Source organism: Vigna unguiculata, chromosome 4, assembly GCF_037176805.1.
Source record: "Vigna unguiculata cultivar grain cowpea cultivar isolate G323 ecotype 2 chromosome 4, ASM3717680v1, whole genome shotgun sequence".
Lineage (NCBI taxonomy): Eukaryota > Viridiplantae > Streptophyta > Magnoliopsida > Fabales > Fabaceae > Vigna > Vigna unguiculata.
Window position 1 is genome coordinate 42,108,488 of NC_140795.1, and position 18,951 is coordinate 42,127,438.

The 18,951-nt window shown below is 32.6% G+C and overlaps 1 protein-coding gene, 1 long non-coding RNA gene and 1 pseudogene across 5 annotated transcripts; 1 reads left to right on the forward strand and 2 right to left on the reverse strand.

Moving 5' to 3' along the window:
* The first annotated feature begins 6,026 nt into the window (after window positions 1-6,026).
* Window positions 6,027-13,265, forward strand: LOC114181850 (uncharacterized). Of its 2 annotated transcripts, none has more exons than XM_028068457.2 (15): window positions 6,027-6,584; window positions 8,221-8,342; window positions 8,437-8,525; window positions 8,610-8,645; window positions 8,777-8,870; window positions 9,167-9,286; window positions 9,735-9,799; window positions 9,957-10,450; window positions 10,528-10,600; window positions 10,738-10,833; window positions 11,160-11,725; window positions 11,906-12,041; window positions 12,128-12,196; window positions 12,291-12,419; window positions 12,745-13,265. In XM_028068457.2, exons 1-15 carry the CDS (start codon window positions 6,376-6,378, stop codon window positions 12,856-12,858), a joined length of 2,412 nt encoding a protein of 803 aa, XP_027924258.2. In that variant the 5' UTR covers window positions 6,027-6,375; the 3' UTR covers window positions 12,859-13,265. The 2 variants fall into 2 exon arrangements, with proteins under 2 accessions (XP_027924258.2, XP_027924257.2); XM_028068456.2 differs by having other exon boundaries at window positions 6,033-6,584; window positions 10,738-10,875.
* A 1,064-nt stretch (window positions 13,266-14,329) lies between these two features.
* On the reverse strand, window positions 14,330-18,663 carry LOC114181845 (uncharacterized). Of its 3 annotated transcripts, none has more exons than XR_014994406.1 (3): window positions 18,539-18,663; window positions 18,009-18,387; window positions 14,330-14,705 (listed from the first exon to the last, which is right to left on the reverse strand). It is a non-coding gene; the product is annotated as an uncharacterized LOC114181845 (long non-coding RNA). The 3 variants fall into 3 exon arrangements; XR_014994407.1 differs by having other exon boundaries at window positions 18,524-18,641; XR_014994405.1 differs by lacking the exon at window positions 18,539-18,663 and having other exon boundaries at window positions 18,009-18,514.
* On the reverse strand, window positions 14,714-18,002 carry LOC146887222 (receptor-like protein EIX2; annotated as a pseudogene).
* Window positions 18,664-18,951: the final 288 nt, after the last annotated feature.

Below are 18,951 nucleotides of genomic sequence, written 5' to 3' on the forward strand. Positions count from 1 at the left end.
AAAACATTTGCTATGAAAGCGTGCGAGATACGGTGAGAGTGAAGGTTAAGTCTTTCTCAATTTAAAACAACAATTGGCATTGACTTAGGAAGATTATAAATTTGGTTGAAGTTTTTGCTTTTGAAGAATGTTACACCAACAAAGAATCCAAATAGACTACGACATTAAATATATTTGTACCTGTGTTTTTTATTTTGATTCTTAATAACTTTTTCTGACTTTTAGTCTCTTAAAAATTAAATTCTTTTACTTCTAGTTCTTATCAAATATATAATTTTTTATTTTAGTTTTAACAAAATAAATTTTGCTTTTCCTTCTTTAAAAAAGGAAATCGATCATGTTGATTTATAATTTCCATTATAAATAAAATACACTTTGTAATCTTTGATGCATATATATATATATATATATATATATATATATATATATATATATATATATATATATATATATATATATATATATATATATATATAAAAGTTCCATTTTTTAGTTTAATAAGTAATTTAGTCTGATCTTTTCGTGGGTCCAAGGTTAGTCTATTAGGAGAACCCAATATTTCTTTCCGGCCCTTAACCCCTTTCATTCTGTCTTATTTCTAGAAATCAGCTCTCTCTCCCTCTCTTTTCTCCACCAAAGTGCTCTACTAGGGTTTTGAGCAAGCATTCTCTACAGGCTAAGTTACGAGTTCCTTCCAAGTAAGTAATCCCCTCAGTCTCTGTTTCACTTCGTCTTTTAGCTCATAAGCTTTGGTTTCAGCTAAGTCTTGACCTTGGTCTCACTTTTTTGTCCCTTTATACTTCTATTTTCAGCTTCCTAAGCTATTTGGTTATTGTTGCTCATTTACTAAACATCTATTCGTAGCTTTCAGCCCAAAAAGGTAAGGGAAGCTAGGATTTCACGTTATTTTTATTTTATGTGATAAGTGTTTTGTGGAATATGAGACAAGATTGGGGAAAACATGAATTTTTGGTGTATCTCTGAGTTAGGGGTTCAAATATTTGTGAAACTGTGATATTTGACGTTATTTTTCGTATTCTGGAAGCGTTAGGTGGTCGTTGGGCGAGTGCCTTAGTCGTTGGGCGACTACGTATTTTTCTGATATGCGCAGTTTTAGTAAAATTGACTTTCCCGAATCATTAATCGTTGGATTGAGCTCAAATTTGGACATTCGGTTCATAACATGCTATTTTGTGGTTTGACCGATTGGATCGTTGATTAGATGTTCGTAGCTTAAGAAATGTGTTGTAGTGATTTTGGTTTTGTGATAATAAATTTTCTTAGGAATTTTGGTGTAAGAATTATGGTTGTGTTGTGCTTGATTGTATGGAATTGCATGTACTTAAATGTTGGCACTCACTTATTTGGGATGAATACTATTTTGTGATATATGTATGTCATGGTATGCATTTATAAAGTATGAGATTAAATGAAATCTTGTTATGTTGAGTATGAAATGGAAAACATGACTTGTTTGGTTGGTGGTGGATTGGCATGAGACTTGAATGATTGAGATGGCATGTGGAAATTGTTGGTAAAATAGTTTCAAGGGGAACTCTTGGTGATGTTGGTTAGTGTATACCTTGATATAGGAGATGTCTAGATAAAGGAAGGTATCTTGAACTCTAATAATCGTTCACGCTCTGAGCATGTGGTGAGAGTGGTAGGAGGTCCTAGTCTTGGGACATATAGGGCCCAAGACATTAGAGGATTAACCCTGTGTGTGGTTGGGTGATAACCCCTTGCGTCTAGACTCTGCAGAGTTTAGAAACTAGCACAGGTGCATACTTCCTTTAGAATTCTATAAGAGTATGATTTGGATATGGAGTCTTAGAGTCTTGTTGTTTGCTATCACATGATTAAGTGCCTACTGTGTTGCATGTTTATAATCTGTTTTAAGTATTTTCTTGCTATGACATGTTGAAAATTATTTTACACTAGCTTACCCTTTCTCTTTGTGTTTGTTCTCTTCTTTGGCTTTTCCTTTTGCGATGATCACCAAATCCTTGGTGTGAGCAAATGTGGAGACTCTTGGTAATCGTGATGTTGGCAAGGAGGGTGCGATGTAGTTAAGCTTCTTGAATCCTTTATCGCTCATTGTTGAGCCTGTCTTCTTGTGTACTCCAGTATAATTTGGGATAACTGAAAAAAGTTAATTCTAATATACTTTATGTTGATGCTCTAGTTTGTACTATAATCATGTGGCATTCTATTTATTAGAATTATTCTACTAATTTGGGACGTACAATAATATATATATATATATATATATATATATATATATATATATATATATAATATTTTAATCATTTGAACTTATATGTGATTTGGACTAATATTAAAGTTAAAATATTTCTTTTACAATATCGTGGTGAAATGAAGGTGGTGGTGGTGATAGTAGTGGTGATGATAACACCCCTCCTCACGAGAGCGTGTCAGGTCAGCAGCCCAATGCACTCCAACCCCTCTCCCCTCAGGCCTAAAGCCACCAGGCAGGTTGTTGCCAGCGGGACTCGAACCCCAGCCCTGACCTTTAACACTCTCCCACAAGGAGAAGTGTCACCAGTGTCAGGTCAGCAGCCCAATGCACCCCAACCCCTCTCCCCTCAGGCCTAAAGCCACCAGGCAGGTTGTTGCCAGCGGGACTCGAACCCCAGCCCTGACCTTTAACACTCTCCCACAAGGAGAAGTGTCGACACTTCTCCTTGTGGGAGAGTGTTAAAGGTCAGGGCTGGGGTTCGAGTCCCGCTGGCAACAACCTGCCTGGTGGCTTTAGGCCTGAGGGGAGAGGGGTTGGGGTGCATTGGGCTGCTGACCTGACACGCTCTCGTGAGGAGGGGTGTTACAAATGTGATGAAGAAGTTTATGGTGAGTGTCATAATTTAGTAGAGGTTAGGGTAATGAAGTGGAGGATGAAATTAAATTGAACAAATTTAACTAAAATATAGATTTATTTGAACAAAACACAAATCATCATAATTAAAAAAATTCATGTAATGTGAATAATACCAACAATACACTATGTTGTTATCAATTTAAATTGTCTTACCAAAACAGGACAAAATTAAACATAATTTATCAAAATACAAATAAAATTGAACATTCAAAAAAGACTAAACTAAACAAATTGGACTAAAACAATAACCAAAAAATACTTAAACATATATTTTAACTTCTATAGTATAACTTCGGATAATTTATACATTTTGACTAATATATCAAACACATATTTACCATATCATTTCAATTAAAACTAAAATTTATTTCGGTAACTCCTCAGTTTTTATATCATATTTCGTGTATAGTTTAGTGAGGTGAAATTTTAATTTTAATTAAAAATAATTTCACAGATAATTTTGTTTATTTATTAGAAAAAAAGGAAACGTGTAAAGAGCGATATTTAAATTTATATGAAATAAAATAAAAATTTCCTATGACAATTTGTGATTGATAAAATAGAAGAAAAATCCTTTCCCCTAAAAATAATATTTAAAGGAGCATTGTGAAACGTGCACTGAAGAAAATTCGCCAGTGATAATGAATGCTTTTGATTTTTTCGAAAAATCCATAGCACCCAACTCTTGATTGGTCTGATGTAAGGAAGAATTGTGCATGCATGATGATGAATAACTATAACCATAAATCTAATCTTCTACCATCGTATTTACATATGTTAATTTTTCAGAAACTAACATATAGTTGAAGCTATTATATATGTATATATATATATATATATAGTTATACTATATATTTATTCTTTAAATTTTAGTTTAATGTTTAGTGTTTTGAATTATTTTTTAACTGATTCAAGACATCTGTTAGGGTTGCCGCGAAAAAAATTATGTAACTAATGTGATCATGAGTGATATTCATGTAAAGTTTCAGTTTCCTAAATAAGAGAAAAATATATTATATTGGATTTTTAATTTGTTGACTTTAGTATAATCACCACAAATTTTTTTTAATAATAATTAATTTTAATGATAAAAAAATTAGTCATTAAGTAATTAGTTTAGATATTAATTTATAGATTAAAAATTATTGATAATGAAAACAGTTTAAAAAAATTATAATTGTTATTTAAATATCAGTACTTAAAATAATTTTTATTAAGAACTAGTCTTGAAATTGGTAAATAATATTAGTTATAAAAATTTTGACTACTAAAAAATGGTCTTTTCTTTAGTTAGAAAATTAATCTCTAAATTAATTTTTGAACGTGTTTGTGATCATTAAAATTAATCCTTATTTAAAAGTTTTCTTCCATAAATAAAATTTTATAATGTTATGACTTGACTTCTTCTTAACTTTAACTATTCAGTATAATTTTCATGACTATTTTCATGTCTGATCTAACTTTAAATTAATCTATATTTACTATACTAAATAATAATAAATAAAGGCAATATTTATATAACCAAAATATTTAAAATATATATATATATATATATATATATATATATATATATATATATATATGTGTGTGTGTAAATATCACATAAAATATTATCTTCACATAATTTAAATCTCAACTAAATTCAATCTTGAGATGGATCAATTAAGTTTGATAATTTATGCTCGATGAACACTAATATTATACATAACAAGAAATAAAAGAACACTAGTTTAGAAGCGATCAATGCAACCAACGTCAAATCATGTACCAATATGATATGTTTTAGGGTGTATGATTCATTGCTTGTATAAATACACCATAATCACTTAATGTATAATTTTATTTTCTTTCTTCTTTGTTCTGAAAGGACTGAACATATTTGTACAATTTATAATATGTTTATTTATTTGTTGATAAAAAAGGTAATACAAATAAAATTTATCATAGTAGTTTATATATGTAGTGAGTTCCTTAGGACATCCAAAGATATAGAAAATGGTGTAGTAAAATTGGCAAAGCCGCAAAGTTTTATTATGATATGACCTCTTGTGAAGTGAATAGGCTTTTACAAATAAATAAAAGAAAATGAAGTTATTGAAAATTAATTTAATCCAGTAAAATTTTAGGTTGTGAATTAATTAAAATATTTTTAACTACAATTTTTGAAGTAACTATTTTAGAAATAATTTGTTTTGGATGTATTTATATTGTACATTACTATAAAATCAACTCATAAGGAATGAACAATGTTATTTGATCGCATTGTAATTAAAAGAGAATGTAAACTCTTCTTACATTATATAAGTTATATATTATTTATTTTATATAAGAATAAAGTCATCCGACATCTATGATTTGATAATAGTATAAAATACTTTGACACTGTAAAAACATTTTTAAAGAAATAGTTTAAAAACACCTAATATATCAAACACAGTTATCACTATACATTAATTAATGTTAAGAGTTTGAATTCTGCACATGCAGCTAAGACGACAATTTCTTACTTCTAATAATCTTATACTATTCAAATAGAATTTACTCCTACGAAAAATGCTGAAAGAACTTTATAATAAATTATTGTGTTGTTGAAATAAAATATCTTTTGTCTTTTCTAATTAGTTATAAGATTAAAATGTGATTGAAGATCAGTGTCTAATCTCAGAAAATGTGGAAGATGAATCTGATCTAACTCTTGCAGAAATCACGATCGTTTCTCAGTAAAATATGCAGATTTAGAATGTGTACCATGAAAGGGTAGGTATACACTAATTTTTTTTCTTTTCTCCTTTCTCGAAATTTTCATGAATGGTCCTAACTTTAACATGCTTTTATAGAAAACAAATAAGCCAGCCACCAACCATACCGTTTCGTTGCCTTTACATTTATTTATGAAGAAAAAACCAAAATGACACTGCACCAAGCAAAGCAGGGGCAACAATGATAAACCACAAGAAATTATTAGGCAAAGCCATGATATATTAAAAAAAGCTTTTAAAAAAAGGTTTCCAAGTGGACAAATAATAAAAAATGAAGATAAATAAAACATGACAGTCTAATCTAAGTAAGAGAGAGAACCCAGATTTTGTGTTATCACCACTCACCACTATGCTAAAAAAGAAGGCATGGAAAAGTAAAAATCTCAACTTTCTTTTTTCCTTTTTGAAAATTGGGTTCATGGCAAGCAATGTATTTTAACGTCCATTAGTTGTGGCATGCTATATATAGACATTGAGGAGGGACACACAGAGAGCAGTCATTGCCTTGTCAAAATCCTTTAGACCAACGTTGTCTTCGGAACCTCATTTTACATGGTTTGTTAACTTGTTATTTGTGTTGTCGTTGCTGTTGTTTTTTGTCATCCAGAATATCCAGGGTACCCGTTTCTCAGAATCATACTTTGCTTCACAATCTTGATACCCTTTGGTGAAAAATCGCTTCTGGGGTCTTAAAGGACCAAACTTGGATTGAGGGTCGTGATGGAACAGAAACACGTTCTGTTGTCAGCATTGAGCGTTGGGGTTGGGTTGGGTGTGGGACTTGGGTTGAGCTCAGGGCAGAAATGGGTTGGCGGGTATCGTGACTCTGATGAGCTTTCCCTGGAGCAGATTATGCAGGAGCTCAAGAAGCTGGTGGTTGAAGGAAGGGATGGAAAGCATACATTTGAGGACTTTCCATATTACTTAAGGTGATTCTGGGATTTCATTGGAATATAATAATGACATACTATGACTCAAACTTGGTGTTATTGATTTCTGTGTTTTTGTTACTATTTTGACCCTTCAACCCTTCAGATTGATATTTAAGCATTGACAGCATTTTCTGAGGGGTATGGTTGAATTTATGATATAGTTGTGTGTTAGACTTGGGTGTCAAAGGTGTTTTAGGCATGGATCTCTCTCAGTTTGACTTATAAATTTCATGGCAATCTGCTATGAATATTCTGGTAGATATGATTTTGATACTCAATATGTGGCTTTTGTGATGGGTTTGATCTCCTTATCTTTGAGATTTGTTGGTTGTTTGTTGTTGAGTTCATCTCTGCTTCTTTGTTAAACTGAAACTTCCATAGATATTCTCTTGCCATAGGTTTCTGTGATTTTTAAAAATAAATTGTTGCATTTTGAGTGTATGTTGGGTCAGAAACAGCGAAGCTGCTGATATTGTGATGTGTTTTTCCCCTGATAAATGTGCGCAGTTTCACTGAAATAGATTGAAGAACGAATCTGATAGCATATTTTTAACTTGTACTTTTTGTAATCAAAGGATAGCTTATTTTAATATTGTACTTGGTCCTTATTATTTGTACTTGCATTCATTGGATTTGTTATAGGTCACTATTTTTCTGATTGAACATGTATACTTCAGATTAGAGCTTCATCCTCTTTGATTATGGGGCAATTGTCGTTTAGACTTCTCTATTTTTCTTTGTCTACTTAACATTAGTGGTTCCACTCCTCCTCAGAATATATAAATAGTGATCACAATAAATCTTCACACCCTAATTCAAATTATTAATACCAATTAACATCAAAAGGTCACACTTCTGTTCTCTGAAAAGCTACAGTGATTGAGACTCTAATTCAAGCTGTGGTAACAATCCCTTGATGTGAAAGAGTGACCAAGTGCACAAGACTCTGACCATTGTGTGGCTTAGGAGGGTCAGCTGTAAACAACTAAAGAGTGTGGTCTGAGAGGTTTTTCTGCCTCTACAACTACAAGTTATGATCTCCATGATGCTAAGACACAATCTAACAATACCTTGATGTGCTAAAAAAAAAAAAAATGTTATGTAAGTTTATAGTCTTCGGAAATTTCTGATACCTAGATGCTCATACAGTCTTTACAACGGCAACTGGGATCTTCTATATTCCTTTTCTGTTTTTCTATTTTCTAGTTCATAGGTCAGTAAGTTGGTATATAACTAATATTAAGGAAAGTTTAGATATGGGAATTTCGTATTGTTTGTTGACTACTGCAAGATAGAAATTGAATTCCTTCTGTTGTTAATTATGCATCTTGGACTTAACTGCATTCATGTTCTAGCTTTTTTCCTTCTGATTTTATATTCCAACAATTACATGCTACGTTAAATGAGCCTATCATATCATGCCTCTTGTTTCTAAACGAGTTTCCCATCTAGGACAAAACGGGTTTTGTAAAAGCATTGATTCCCTAGATATTGTCTATATTTATTGTGAAGTTCATGCCCTGTTTTTGTCCCAGGTGGATTTGATCTAACAATGGAGGAATTTGATATAGTAATAATACCCTTTTTCCTTATAGCACCATATCTTACGCATGTATATAATGTGACAATGCAGTGAAAGAATTCGTGCTTTGTTGACAAGTGCTGCATATATTCATTTAAAGCATCTTCACTTTTCCAAGCACACCAGGAACCTCTCACCAGCAAGCAGGTCTATTTTGCTATCTGGTCCAGCAGGTATAGTATGGTGGAATTTAACCTTGTTCTACTGAATTTTCTTTTTTAATTTCAGTTTGGTTTGACTAATGCTATTTATTTATAAATTTTGAAGAATCTTACCAGCAAGCCCTTGCCAGAGCTTTAGCTCATTACTTTGAATCAAAGTTGCTGTTGTTAGATATTACTGACTTCTCTTTGAAGGTAATTTTTCATTGCTTCTCATTTTATTTGCTTTAGCTGGTCATGTACATATATTCTTACCTTATGTGTTTTTCCCTTGAACAGTTGCAGAACAAATTTGGATGTTCCAGAAAAATACCAGTAAGTTTACCCTGCTCAGTTCTCTGTCATTCTTGGCATGATGAAATTGCAGCTTGCTAGCTTCATTTTATATTTATGTAGTTTTAGTTCATAGTGATATTTTCTTGATTTATTTGCTTCTGTTTCCGTAGTCTTTGAAAAGGTCAATATCTGAGGCAACCTTGGAGCGAATGTCTGGTTTGTTTGGTTCCTTTTCGATGCTTTCTTCACAAGGAGAAACAAGAGGTACTAAAGAAATAAAAGTCAATGTTTAAAGTATGAATTGTTTTATTCTATAATTACCTGTTATAGAGTTTGGTATTTGAAGACTTGAAGATATGAAAGATTTTACAATGCATTAGTATAATGGACAGTGATCATAGTTCGGACATTGCAAATGGTTGTGGAGACTCCATATTATCTCTTCTCATTTTCTTAGATTTTGTATTGATCGATGCCTGTATTGGCCGTATTATTTTTGTTGCTGACTTAATATATATAACTATTACATCATTGACTTTGATTGGTACTTTTTTTTGAAGGAATTTTGCGTCAACAAAGCAATGCGGCTGAAAGTTCCAATCCTCCAAAGCTTAGGAGGAATGCTTCTGCTGCATCTGATATAAGTAGTACTTCTTCCCAGAGTGGTCCAACACTTCCAGGTTATACTTTAGAACCATAGGTTACCTTTTTAAGCAAGAATGAAGATGCTAATCCAACTAAAAGATTAATGTGAACATCTACTTTGAATTCAGTTGTGTACTCTGTAAGCTTCTTTTTAACATACTGCTCTTTTTAGTAAACTAACCGGTCAATCTGTTTGTTCATCTGTGAAGATGAAGGGTGCAGATACTGTTTACAAGGATGTTTATAGAAATTTTGAATTAGTGCTAACAAGAACTAATCTGACATACGAATATCCATGTTATGAATTCATGATTTTTCTGCAAACTCTAGCAGGAAAATAGTCTTGTCTATAAATTTCTTCTTTTAAACAATGGAAAATGTCATGCAGCTAAATGCTTGATTCATTGTATTGTTGTCACTAATGCATGAAATATCAGTTTTCTCCACCCACATTTTGCTCACTCCATTGAATTATGATTTCAGCACGTTTGAAGCGCACAAGTAGCTTGTGTTTTGATGAGAAGCTCTTTGTGCAGGCACTCTACAAGGTGATTTAATTACTGAAAGTTCATATTAAAACTGTGTGTAATGACAACCTTTGTAGGCAACATTAATATAAGACGAGTATCATATATCATGACTTTGTCACATGCTCATCATCACACAGTTTTCACTCTAATAACAGGATCGTTTTCATTTTCTCAGGTTTTGGTTTCTATCACAGAAACTAGTTCCATCATTTTATACATAAGGGATGTTGAGAAGCTCGTTCTCCAATCAAGATTATATAATTTACTACAAAAAATGATAAAGAAACTATCAGGCTCAGTGTTGATACTTGGGTCCCAGATATTAGATTCAGAAGACGATTGCAAAGAAGTTGATGAAAGGCTCTCTGCGCTATTCCCCTACAACATTGAAATCAGAGCTCCTGAAGATGAAACTCAATCTGGCAATTGGAAAGGATCACTGGAAGAGGATATGAAAGCTATTCAGTTCCAAGATAACAGAAACCACATTGCTGCAGTACTAGCAGCAAATGACATTGAATGTGATGACTTGAACGCAGTCTGCCATTCAGATACTATCGTACTCAGCAATTATATTGAAGAAATTGTAGTATCTGCAATATCTTACCATTTGATGAATACCAAGGATCCAGAATATCGAAACGGAAAGCTAGTTATATCAGCCAACAGGTGAATATCTTGTCCAATGATTGTAAGCAATTGATTGCATGAAATTTTTTTGCAGTAACTTATCTTGGATGTGGCAGTTTGTCCCATGGATTGAGTCTTTTCCAGGAAGGCAAGAGTAGTGGGAATCTGAAGACTAATGAATCTAACAAGGTATGGTTGTTTGTTTACAGTTATTTATTATTACTGCAGGAATAGCAGGAAAATCTAAGGAAAAAGTAATGATAGATAGTGAGTACCATTGTATATATTCAGTTTTTATTTATTGCTGTATTTCTCTGTAACATTAGGAAAATGCTGGGGAAAATGTCGCCGGTGCAAAGAATGAAGTTAAGAGTGACAATCAAGCACCTGAAAACAAGAATGAGACAGAGAAATCCATCCCGGTAACAAAGAAAGAGGGCGAAAATCCTCCACCTGCAAAAGTAGTAAGATAAATTTCTAAGCACATTAAGTGGAAAAAGAACTTCTCACCTTATCAAATCCTACCCATGTAATAGAAAAAAAGAACAAGAAATGAATAGATCCTTATACATACCCTATTTATTTGATGGTTTCAACATGGACAATTGATACACTATAATCAACAATTTACTAGTTGTCTAGATGATTGCTGGTTATCTAACTTCTAAAAATAGTATCTTCTTCAAGTCTATTTTCTTGTACTCCCTATCCCATTTTGTGTTCTTATATGCCAATTGCTTGTTTGCAGGAAATTCCTGACAACGAGTTTGAGAAGCGCATAAGACCTGAGGTTATCCCAGCAAATGAAATAGGGGTTACATTTGCAGATATTGGTGCATTGGATGAGATCAAAGAATCACTTCAAGAGCTAGTAATGCTTCCCCTTAGAAGGCCTGATCTCTTCAAAGGGGGGCTGCTAAAGCCGTGTAGAGGTATATTGCTTTTTGGGCCTCCTGGTACTGGGAAAACAATGCTAGCAAAAGCCATTGCAAATGAAGCTGGTGCAAGTTTCATTAATGTCTCAATGTCCACTATTACATCAAAATGGTTTGGAGAAGATGAAAAGAATGTCCGAGCTCTATTCACACTGGCAGCTAAGGTTGCTCCAACAATCATCTTTGTTGATGAAGTTGACAGCATGCTTGGACAGAGGACTAGAGTAGGAGAGCATGAGGCCATGAGGAAGATAAAAAATGAGTTCATGACACACTGGGATGGGCTATTAACAGGACCTAATGAGCAGATTTTGGTTCTTGCTGCAACCAACAGACCATTTGACCTTGATGAAGCTATCATAAGACGGTTTGAGCGCAGGTAGGACACCCCTTTTGCCTTATTGTTTGCATGATCATCCCTTATGGCTATAAAGGAGACAATAAAATCCAGTGTTGTTTTCAACTGTGCAATGTCAATGTTCTTTGCTTTTCAGTTCAACTAGTGTTGGCATTGTAATTTTTGAATGCAATATCAATATACCGTTTTGTCATTGAGCAGGGTCCTGGTTGGTCTTCCATCTGCTGATAACAGGGAGAAGATCTTGAAGACTCTTCTGGCCAAAGAAAAACATGAAAACTTAGACTTCAAAGAGTTGGCAACCATGACAGAAGGATATACTGGAAGTGATCTTAAGGTGAGTTTTGCTAGTGATTACTGGTTTGGTTTATTTTTTTATTTTTTTTGGTTATAAAATCTGTTGATGTTAATGTCTGTGAACAGAATTTGTGCATCACTGCTGCTTATCGACCTGTTAGAGAGCTAATACAGCGGGAGAGAGTAAAAGAAATGGTAGTTATTAAGCAACTTTTACTATTTTAAGATTAACGTCTCTATCCAATTCAAGGCGAAGATTTAACTAAATATCAACTGCATCATATTTTAGGAAAAGAAGAAAAGAGAGACTGAAGGCCAAAACTCTGAAGATGTTTCAAACAACAATGATAATAAGGAAGACCAAGAAATTACCCTCAGGCCTTTAAATATGGAAGACATGAAGCAGGCTAAGAGTCAGGTAGGGTGAACTCAGTTTTTTTTCACTCAAATGACTTGAGTACTAGATTTGGGAATCTATACAATGCTACGTGCAGTATTTAAAATTGCATTTGTCAAAATCTAGGAATTCAAAACAGTGTTTCAATTGACTGTGCTGTGATTATAGATATCTCCCACAACATAGTCATGTAATCTATTTTTAAGACTTAAAATGGTAACTTGTACATGTAACTAGGGATAGAATACTAACATGGTCACAGAAGTGGAAGAAGAAAACTGTGCTATATCATGTAGAATAGTTTTGTTCAATGTACATGAGCTTACAATTATTTGACTAAACACAGGTTGCTGCAAGTTTTGCATCAGAAGGATCCGTAATGAATGAGTTGAAGCAGTGGAATGATTTATATGGAGAAGGAGGTTCAAGGAAGAAGCAACAACTCACTTACTTCCTTTAGATTGGAGAATGCTACTTATATTTTGCATTTGTTGCCATTCATCTTCAGTGATACATTTCAACAAAGGAAGGAGTCCTTCACAAGAGATGTTGAAATCAAAATGAAGCATGGCCAAATTTCTGACTATACCCCAAATGTGACACATCTTATGATTTCCAGAAAAGCATTGTCTAAAGAATGTGTTGATGAAAGGATTCTCAGTTTTCGTTTGGATTTTTCTACAAACAAATGAAGAGCTGTTTTAGGTATAGGAACATTTTACACCAAACCTTTTAGGTATGCTGTACTATATATGATCAGAATTTTAAGACATTAGAATTTTGTAAATTGCTTGTGTAACTGTATCGCTCATACAGTTTGGTTCAATTATTTATGTGAATTGTATCTTAGTGAATGTTTCATATTTACGTGAATTGTCTCACGTTGTGCTCGGATGAAGTCACAAAAATGATAGAAACTATTACTATACACTACATTAGAACTTATTGTCCTTTCTCCCTAAAGATTTGAATGTATAAAGATAAAATTCATAAAAGTTATTTTTGTTGTAAATCTCACATTCACTAATAAGTCGAATTTCTATTATATAAATAATCGTGAATCTCTTCTTTTATTAATTTTATAAAGTTAAATTATATTTAAAATTATTTTTTAAGATGTTGTTAGGGTCGTTTAAAATTTATCTTGCTAATATTTATTATTTGTTAAATTTATTATATTATTTTATGGGATCATTCATTAATATTTATTCTTATTATACTTAATATGTATACAATGTGGAGTAACACTTAGATAAAAAGAGTAATGTTAAAATGAATTTGTTAGTGAATCATGCTAAGTAGTAAGAAAGAATTAATATTTGGTTTATTCTTGATTTGTTATAATTTTTTTATAATTAAATTAAAATGAAAATTAATGAAAAAGTTGAAATTTTGTATTGAATTATATGAAAGATATAAATATATAATAAAAATACATAGATATTAAGTTTTAATTAAACAATTTAACATGTAAAGTTAGTAATTTTGTCAGTTTATCAAATTATAAACTTTAGTGAGGAGATGACGAATAAATTGCGATTACAATAAAATTTTATTTACTGAGGAGAAAATGTGACACCTCAGTCGAATGCTATTTAAAATTGCAGATGACTTTATGAAATTAAAATTTGAAATATAAATTTAACACTAAACTGAATTATGAAGAAATTTAATAGTTGATGTTGATTATTTAACAAATGATAAAATAAATTCAAGGAGTTTTTATAAATTTTTCAACTTATAATCTAACTTTCACTTTCATGTAATTCAAACCACTTTACTCTATTTGAGGTAAAAAAATTTCTGAAATAATTCACATTAAATTAGTTAAGATATGAACCCTCTTAATTACAAACAAGAGATTAAGGTAGAAAGGAACAAATCCATCACACTCAAACTATTTAGAACATGACTCAAAAATCAATAAGTAATTATCAAACATGACCTTTTCCAATGTTCTCAAGATTAACCAAATCATTTTATGATTAACAACTTTAGAAGAAACATGAAGTTTACATTTAAAAACTAAGCTATGAACAAAATGCTTAGAAAAAGAAAAATGAACATCACACTCACAATTGGCTCCCTCATGTCCAAAGGAGTTTAACAACCCATTACAAAATAAAAATACACTATAAGAAACTTATTTTTTTTTAAAAGAAAATAAATATGTAGAAACCTTCCTCACTTTTTTCTGCTCTGTTCTTTGATTTCCTTACAACATACTACCCTCACAACCCTTTCAATCTTCAACAACAATTATATTTTTCCACATGCACCACCTCACAATCATAATCCAGATTTCCCCTGCCAAAAATTAGGCAAGTCCTAAACTTAGCCAAAAATAGGAAAAAATGATAAAAAAAAGCAGAAAATTATTAATATTTTTAATAAAATTAAACAAGTCCTAAACTTATCATAAAAATATTTTAAATATTCATTGTATTATTACAGTTTATTATTATTATTATAATATAAAGGAAAATCAAGTACATGCAAAAAAAATTTAAATATTATTACCTGTTATGTTCTCTATCAGTGCTTGAAACTTCTCTTTATTGTCATAACATAAAGAGTGTCTCCTAAATTACTCAAGAACTTGAAATATGCATGTCTCCAAGAAGGTATCATTAAGATTGAGCCAAATATTCCCCAAAAGCCTATTGCAAATCCAATTGTCATACTTATATAAAATTCATAATTGAAAACCAAATTGTCACCCTTGAAGTTTAACAAATGGTTCTTGTGTTGACACTTTATCAATACACAATTTCTTTAATGGTGATCCACAAAGATCAGCATTATCTTCATATTTTGATGCATCAAAACTCTGTAATTGTGTGCCAGTTAGAATTTTTCCAGATAAATGATTGTGTGACAAATCCAATGCACTCAATCGATCAATTTGAGCAAGACTCGATGGAATTAATCCAACAAGTTGGTTTCTTGACAAATCAAGAAATTCCAATGATGCTAACTTTCCCATATCTGAAGGAATTCCCCCTATCAAATTATTTCTTGATAAATTTAGTGAAATCAAATCAAATAAATCCTCAATTTCTTTTGGAATTTCGCCTGAAAATTGATTGTTGGAGAGATCAATGCTTTTTAAAAGTGATAATCCACCATTTGTAAACACTTGCTCGAAACCTTTCCACATCAAGAATGCATTCAAATTGAATGATTGGATACCTCTGGAATAACTATTGTTTACAGAATACCAAAGGCCTTGATAATCTCTCAAATAAGTCATTTGAGACATTGAAGAGAAGTTTTTTATGCATCTAGGAATTTGTCCAAATAGGTTGTTTAGTGAGAAATCCAAGAGTTGGATGCTTTTTAGATAACAAATTTGCAATGGAAAACTTCCATAGAAGTGATTGCTTCCCATGAGTAAAAATTGCAACTCTGATAATTTGCTTCCAATCCAAGTTGGGATAGATCCTACTAATCTATTTTTTGTCACATCTAACATTACTAACTTTGTGCAATTCTTCAAGGAGGAAGGGATCTCACCAGTTAAGTTATTGTTTCTCAATAACAATACTTGAATTTCAAGGAGTGATCCCATTGAAGTAGGAATCTTTCCTACAAATTTATTATGACTCATATCTAAATAAGCCAATGACTTCAAATGGGTCCAACAATTTGGAATTTCTCCAGAAAACTTATTATTTGAAAGGTCTAACTGGTATAAAGTTTCACCTACACCATCAGAACATAAGAACCAAAGAGAATCTGTGAATTTATTGTTCGATAGGTCAAGATTCGACGAGCCTAGTAAAAATGGTGAAACAGGACCTCCAAATTGATTTGATGCAAGACTAAGGAAATAATAATGATTCTCTAGTGGAAAATTTGGAATCATACCTTGTAAATTATTGCATGAAATATTGACTCTAATCCATTCTTGTAATGCTAATTTAGTCCAGAACCATTTTGGAACAATATCTGATATTCCACTATTTGAAATGTCAAGATTGTTAAATAGGTTTTGTGTTTGTAACCATTTGGGAAACGATGGACCTAACTTGCAAGATCTCAATTCAATAGTATACAGTTGAAAAGGTGGATGCCAATCTTGACTAACTTCTAAAGCTAGTGAGTTATCTGATAACTTCAACGTCTGTAACTTTGACATATTATAAAAATGAGAGTCAGTTATCACACCTTTTAAAGAGTTTGACATCAAATGTAGCTCCTCAAGATTAGTTGGAAATCGAAGATCTTTAGAAATTGTCCCATTTAGCTTGTTATTTTGAAGGTATAATATTTTTAATGATGGGAACAATGAGAGGGTATTGGGTAAAGTGCCACTTATTTGATTCATGCTGAGATCTAAATGTTGTAATGAGTATCCAACATATCCAGATAAGTGATGGATTATTGTTGGAAGCTTTTCACTCAGACTGTTATTTGATAGGTCCAATGTATGCAAAATAGTAGCATTGTGAAGTAATTTTGGAACTCCATCCTTTAATTGATTATGTGATAGATCCAACATTTCCAACTTTGAAAACATTGAGAAATCAGGCAGTGTGCCATTGAATTTATTTTGACGGAGATATAATTCTCTCAATGAATATCTAGAACATCCAGACAAATGATTAAATATGACTGTCAAATCTTCACTCAACTTATTATGAGACAAATCCAATGATTCCAAAGTACATGTGCTTCCAAACGATTTCGGAACACCTCCTTCTAAAGAGTTAGCCTCAATTGACAATTGTTGCAACTGAGATGGCAATCTGATGCCTTCAGGTATCTTCCCACTCAATTGATTTCTAGAAAGATCTAATGTTTTTAAAGATGAGAATGCTGAAAGGTCATATACAGAGCCTGTGATCTGATTAACTGCCAAATTCAACTCTTGTAGCGAGTATTTAGCACAACCATTGGACAAATCACGAAGAACTAACGAAAGGTCTTCGGTTATATTGTTTCCAGACATGTCTAAAGAATGTAGGGTGCATATATTCATGAACGATTTCAAATCTTCACCCTTCAACACATTATAGGAGAGATCAAGGTGTTCAAGCGAAGTCATGGCGAAACCAAAACGATATGTGGAACCCTCCAAGAGGTTCGAACTAAGGTCAAGCTCAACAAGATTAGAAGTAGTGTTTGACACCCAGTGGAATATCATCGGTTGTGTGAAAGAGTTTTGAGAAAGATGAAGGACAGAGAGGGAAATAGAAAAGTTGAAGTTGGAAGGGTTGAATGAGATGAGAAAATGATCGGAAAGCCCACAGTTAATTAAACTCAGTTCTCTTAGTTTTGGTAACTTAGCGATCATTCGAAGCGAGCTAGGAGAACTGTCCAAATTATATATGGATTCTAAGGAAAGATGAGTTAAAGAAACAAGATTAGATAGCCACTGATCAGCGGTGACAATTTTGAGAGCGCTATCATATCCTCCAAGATAAAGCTTACGCAAATTTGAAAGGTTTCCAAATTGGGAAGGTATGTATCCCTCAAAAGAATTCCCACTGAGATCAAGATAGTGTAACTGAGAGAGATTTCCAAGTTGATGAGGGATTGAACCCTCCAAATAATAATTTGAGGAAAGATTCAAATATTTCAAACGAGAAAGAGAGGCTAACTCACTTGGAATTTTTCCGGCAAATTGAGATGAGAACAGATCAAGATATCTCAAGTTTGTGAGAGAAGCAAGAAAGTCTGGAATGGGAGTGTGTGGAAAATAATTGGAACTGAGATTCAGATACTGTAATTGTGGCAACTCCATCAGTGACTTGTGGATCTCTCCGCTCATATAACGTGGAGGGAAGTTCCAATATTCGCCGTGAAGATCGAGGCTTAGAATGTGGCCGGTGAGGTTGCTGCACCGAATCCCCTCCCACCGGCAACAGTCGGGAGTGGTCCAAGAGGAGAGCATGCCGTAACGATCGTCAATGGCCGCCTTGAATTGAAGGAGTGCTTCCCTCTCCTTCGGAACGCATCTCATTTGGTGTTCTCCATTAACAACCTGCAACACCACACACACCACTAACATCATCGCTTTCAAATTCTTCATTATCATCACACACACACTGAATAGTATAGAACTAGATTGATATGGGTTCTGAATTTAGCACTCCCAATTCCTACATTTATAGACACACCAATTCCTAAATTACCTGTTCTTCTTTCTCACTCTCCTGCACTCTGCTTCCTTACTTTATTCTGTTTTATATTTCTCTGATCAACTCACTTTGTGGACCATTTCTACACTATTCGACAGATGAACCGATTTTAAATTCAAAAACAAGATTAATGATGCATTATTTAATGTTATTTGTACACATTTATTCAAAATTACAAAATTTTCTTCTCATATTTTATTTAATAAGCTCTACACTACCTGTCTTACCAACAATGTACATCTGGAGAAGGTTCTACTCTTTAAATATTCACTAAGAATATTTTTAATCAATTTTACTTATACTTTTATGATTTTTATTAATTTTAAACAATATATATTAAAATAAATCTCACTAAACGTATTCGTGGCAGTTATCACGCTCTCCATTTAGGTTCTTCAAAAACGATT